The sequence below is a fragment of the Gobio gobio genome (genome assembly GCF_949357685.1).
Source record: "Gobio gobio genome assembly, chromosome: 10".
Lineage (NCBI taxonomy): Eukaryota > Metazoa > Chordata > Actinopteri > Cypriniformes > Gobionidae > Gobio > Gobio gobio.
The window spans coordinates 44,808,919-44,813,993 of record NC_137116.1 but is presented as its reverse complement, the minus strand read 5'-3'; the positions used below and the strand labels follow the sequence as shown (position 1 = coordinate 44,813,993).

The 5,075-nt window shown below is 39.0% G+C and overlaps 1 protein-coding gene across 1 annotated transcript; it reads left to right on the top strand.

The window, feature by feature from the left end:
- Nucleotides 1-362: 362 nt before the first annotated feature.
- Nucleotides 363-1,628, top strand: foxe3 (forkhead box E3; the record flags this gene model as incomplete). Its single annotated transcript, XM_079826571.1, has 1 exon — nucleotides 363-1,628. The coding sequence occupies one exon, from the start codon at nucleotides 363-365 to the stop codon at nucleotides 1,626-1,628; it is 1,266 nt and encodes a 421-aa protein (XP_079682697.1).
- Nucleotides 1,629-5,075: the final 3,447 nt, after the last annotated feature.

Sequence of the window (5,075 nt, the reverse complement as noted above, 5' to 3'; positions counted from 1 at the left end):
TTTATTTAAAAAAAAGTTTTGTTTGATTTATTCTGAAATTTTGTCAGGTTAATCGGGTATGCGCGTCTCCTACAATATCCAAATGCATCCATCCAAAATTAATTTAACGCTGATCTTCTGACCTTGCATTCTTTGAGGGGAAAACTGTCACCCAATCGATCGTCACGAGGCGGCCGGTGTCGTCACTCTGCCCGCTCTATAAAACTCCCCCCGGCTCACTCACCTGGTTAGACAAACACCTCTAATCTACAGCTGAGCGCACGCTTATTTTGATAGTCAATATTTTTACAGCCTGTTTAGTTGGCAAATTGAGGGAATTTAAAAATTCTGGAAATCCTAAAAGTTAACAAAAGACAACTTTTATGAATCTTGCAAATTTTTCATATTTCACTGGCATGTGCAACATGACGGCAGAGTCCCAGCACTCGCCGGCCGAGGCGGCCAGTCCGGTGGTGCTGTCTCCCAACTTGAGTCTGGACTCCCCGATACCTCTTCCTTCACCAGCGCTGAACCACCAGGCTCGAACCAAGGACGGTGTTCTCATCAAAGCCGAGCCTCGGGGCAGCAGTCCAAACACCGACAGGGAGGAAGGGGTTTCACTGGGTCAAACCGAAGAACATCTGCCTGCCACTGGCAGCCGGCGGAGGAAAAGGCCAGTGCAGCGAGGGAAACCTCCCTACAGTTACATCGCACTGATAGCAATGGCCATCGCCAATTCACCTGAGAGAAAACTGACCCTCGGCGGCATCTATAAGTTCATCATGGAACGCTTTCCTTTTTACCGCGAGAATTCCAAGAAGTGGCAAAATTCCATACGGCACAACCTCACCCTCAATGACTGTTTTGTGAAGATCCCGCGAGAGCCCGGTAGGCCCGGCAAAGGAAACTACTGGACGCTTGACCCCGCCGCTGAGGACATGTTCGACAACGGGAGTTTCTTGAGACGGAGGAAGCGCTTCAAGCGGACTGATGTTAGCACATATCCTGGATACATGCAAAGCTCGAGCGCTTTCACACCAACACCGATGGGTAGACAGGCGTACCCCAACACCTTATACCCGGGGGTGACGTCTGGCTACGGGTCTCAGTTGGCTGGTTCTCCACACCCGGCGATGCTGCATCACTATCAGGCATCGGCCGGGGTCACGCAAGGCCAACCTAGGATGTTCAGCATCGATAATATTATTAGTCAGCAGACAATGATGCAAAGTGGAGGAGATCTCAACCCGCAGTCTCTCGGCCTGGGTGCGGGAGACTTGGGCGCCATGACCTCCAGCTGTTCCATATCAACCTCCGACCCAACCTGCTTTCAGACGCAACCGATAAATCCAACGAGCAACATGCTGAGCAGGAACACGGGGTCTCTTGCAAACATGACAACCAGTTACACGTATCCCTCCTCGGCTTCGCCTACTCACCTGTCCGGGGTCACGCAGTCCAGCTTCTCACCGGGAGGTTCACAGGTGTACTGTTCGGGAAACAGGATTTCGCTGCCGCCTGTGCGTTCTGGCTCGTGCGCAGATCATACAGAATCCCTTTTAGCTCTCAACGGACCAGCAATGAACTCCTACAATAATTCCTATATGAGACAAACCAATTTTGCCTCAGGACTGGAGCGATATATGTGAAAACTTCTGCACTGACAACGTGTTCCATATCAATGACCCCGAGACTGAGTTCATATTCTTGTTGATTATGTAACAAAAGTTGTGTAGCCTACCGTGTGACAAAATTAATTAGTTTTTGATATACGTGTTCAAAGTATTTTGTATTATAAAAATGTGGAATTACAGTTCTGGTTTTGATATGTAGCCTGAAACATTGTATCAGAAGACAAAACAACGCACAGAAAAATGTAAATATTATAAACAAATAAATGTTTTTGTGTTATAATTGTTCGTTTGTTCTCTATTTTAACTAACTTTCTTTCAGAACAATTTGAATTGTATAGGTTTATGTTGGATTTTGAATATCCAACAATAGTAGGCTTATAATATTTTATTATATGGATATAGAGTGTCATCATCCATATAGTTTGACACGTAAATTGAGCTATAGCTAACAGGTAACTGGTAACTCCAATCTAATACATAGTCCATATACATATACAGTCCACAATTTAAATAATTTGATTTGATTTTGGTTATGTTTCGATTTAACCAGTATGATTTTTTTTTTTTTATAATATATTCAAATAAATAGGCTAGGTAATAAATTCGGTCGGTGTATATAGCTCTGGATAAAATAAATCAATGTAAAGTGGTCTCTTAATTTTTTCTATATATATAGGCTATTAGTCTGTGGGTCTTCTCAATAAGGATTAGGCTACATTTACATTAGCTTATAGATTTTTTGTGCCATTATTAAACCGTTTCGAAGACTGAAATTTACGCGTATAAATAGTAGCCGAGCTATCTTAATATTTCAGCACTTTATTTAATGTTCCATCACAAATTGTGTACACTCGTTTTGCTGGTGAGGGGGCGACATCGACTGGCTATTGGAATAAATGCCTAATAATTTCTGTAAAACCGAGATTGGGAGCATTTCACATACAATCCACTAGATGTCAGCCACCACCAAGTTAAGGCCAAGGCTGGGGTTTCTAACCTGACAGCGTTTGTCAAAAGGCATGGTTATCCATGTAGAGTCATAGAAAACGTTTGTTATTTATCGAGAGCCTCGGAACGCTCGAAAGTCGTGCAACTGAAACGGATCTTTCAGTTTTATCACATCAAATTTACAATTAATGACACAGCATTTTTTTTTCATCACGGCGAAGCCACAGTCTACTTTAAAATATGTTGGTAAATTATATTTTAAAACAACAAAAGCCTGTAAAGGAGTTTCAAGTTTTCAAACGAATGATAACTGCGTCACTTATGCATCAATTGCAGTGCCATTAAATGCACTTATATATAGCCTATATTTTTTTATTTAAATTTTATGATTTCATTTAAACATCTATTTTAGATTTAGAATATTAAAATGTTCCCTTTAAATCCAGAATGTTTTATTTGTTTATAAGCGCCTATAAGATTAGGTGTGCTTTCCATGCTTGGTGGTGTTTTCAATATATTGGTGAGACAAACAGCAATTAAGTTAAGCTATTTTCCACTTGTAACGATACATTTAATGTCGTCTTATTTATACACGAAACGTACTGGTTTGAGAAAGGGGGCGTTAATATATTGTAAAATAGTGTCCTGCCTCAGTTATTGAGAAACCCAGGTCCTCCAGCTTTTTGCAGCACAAAGTGGATTTAACGGCGACATTTTTGCTTTGGAATTATATGTTTTATGTCCACAGTACTGGTTCTGGTGAAATTTTATAAAAATGGAATGCATTTTTTATTTATTCGATTGGTGCGGAGTTCAAGGCTATTTTTAAAAATATATATATTTTCGGAATAGGCTACAGCTTATAACCGCAAGGTGGCAGTAAAGTGGTTAAAAAGGTTCACAGAGTTACAGTATGCTTTGCAGTCCTTTTATTCCGTGTAAGCCCTCAACACATCAACTGGTGAGCCCACTTAAAAGCGGAAAGGAGAAAGAAAAAAAAAAACGAATGGGAAGCCTATTTGTCAGTTTAGGCCGAAAACCGATGGTGATTATCTGGTTCTTTTTCAGTGTCGCCTGTGGTTTGCACTATGACATTTAAGCTGTCCAGGGCCCTAAACGTGTACATTTCTTCCTCTTTCTTTTCTTTTCTTTTTTTGTTGGTCTGAGACAGAAAAGAGTGTCATTAAGAGAACTGTAGGCTACATCATTTATCTTAAGACATTGGAGATTGCATTATCCTACATAATGCATCAATTAAAAATATTCATTTTCCTGCAATTTTTAGTCATATAATTCAGAAATAAAATATAGATTTTTTGGGGGGATCAGACAGAAAAATGGCACGAGGTGCTTGACCTCTGGGTCTCCCACAGCTGTCACACATTGCTTCGGTCCAGAAAATAATTTTCTTCTACCTTTCCTGTTTCCTTTAGTATACCTTCTACACCATTATAATAAATACTGTTTACCTGCAATTAACTAAGCCGCGCATGTACATAATTCTCTAAATGCCTAATTATTTGTCTAATTTCTAGTTTGGTTGGGTTGGAATATTCGGTTAGCCTATAGTTATTATGGGAAACGGAATAAAAAAGAAAATATTTGTCAGAAAGTACGGTCACAAAGCATGCAGAGCGTGAAATTTGGCATATCATGTGGAACAGTTTTAATCTCACTGAGGCACAAAATATGAATAATGAGCATATAATGAAAAAATAATTCGATGCCCAACTTTAATAAAGGGACTTTATGATGGTTCCATAAAGAAACTTTAATACAGGACCTTTCCATTGCACAAAAGCTTCTTTAGTGGTAAACGGTTCTTTAGATTTTTTAAATGTTTCAAGAAAAAAAATATTTTTAAGAACTTAAAAGGTTCTGTGGGGAACCTAAAATGGTTCTTCTATGGCATCACTGCAAATAGGTTCCCCCCTTTTTGAACCTTTATTTTTAAGAGTGCGCGCGCTTTCTATGGCGCATATATAGCTTGTCATTCACCAAGCAATGACGAATTCGAGCAGGTTGCATGAGAGTGCATGTGTGCTTTTTACAGGAGAGGTAGGCTATGTTAGCTATGAAAAACCATAAACATAGTTGTTTTGAATTCCTGACAAGAAAAAAATAGCTTACGTAAAACCCCTGAGAAGTGACGAAGTGAATAACGGGACTAAAAAAATGAATTCGATTTTGAATAAGCCCAAATTTCCTTTCACCCTCTTTTTGTTAGCAGATGCTATATTTATACAAAATGTAAGATCATTTTCATGACAAATAAATAAATGTAAAATAGCCCGTACACCTGTCAAGTACTAAAATAACGGATGCTGTTCTGCATTGGTAAAACAATGCAAATGAATACAAGCAATTTTAATTTTAATTATGGCCTGTAAATGCTAAATTGAGGATTAACATTGATTAAGTCTCAATAAAATGAAAATAATGTGTCCTTATTCTTGCTGTACAATTTTGTGAATAATTAGCTACTCTTGCTTTGTAATTATAAAATGTATTTGC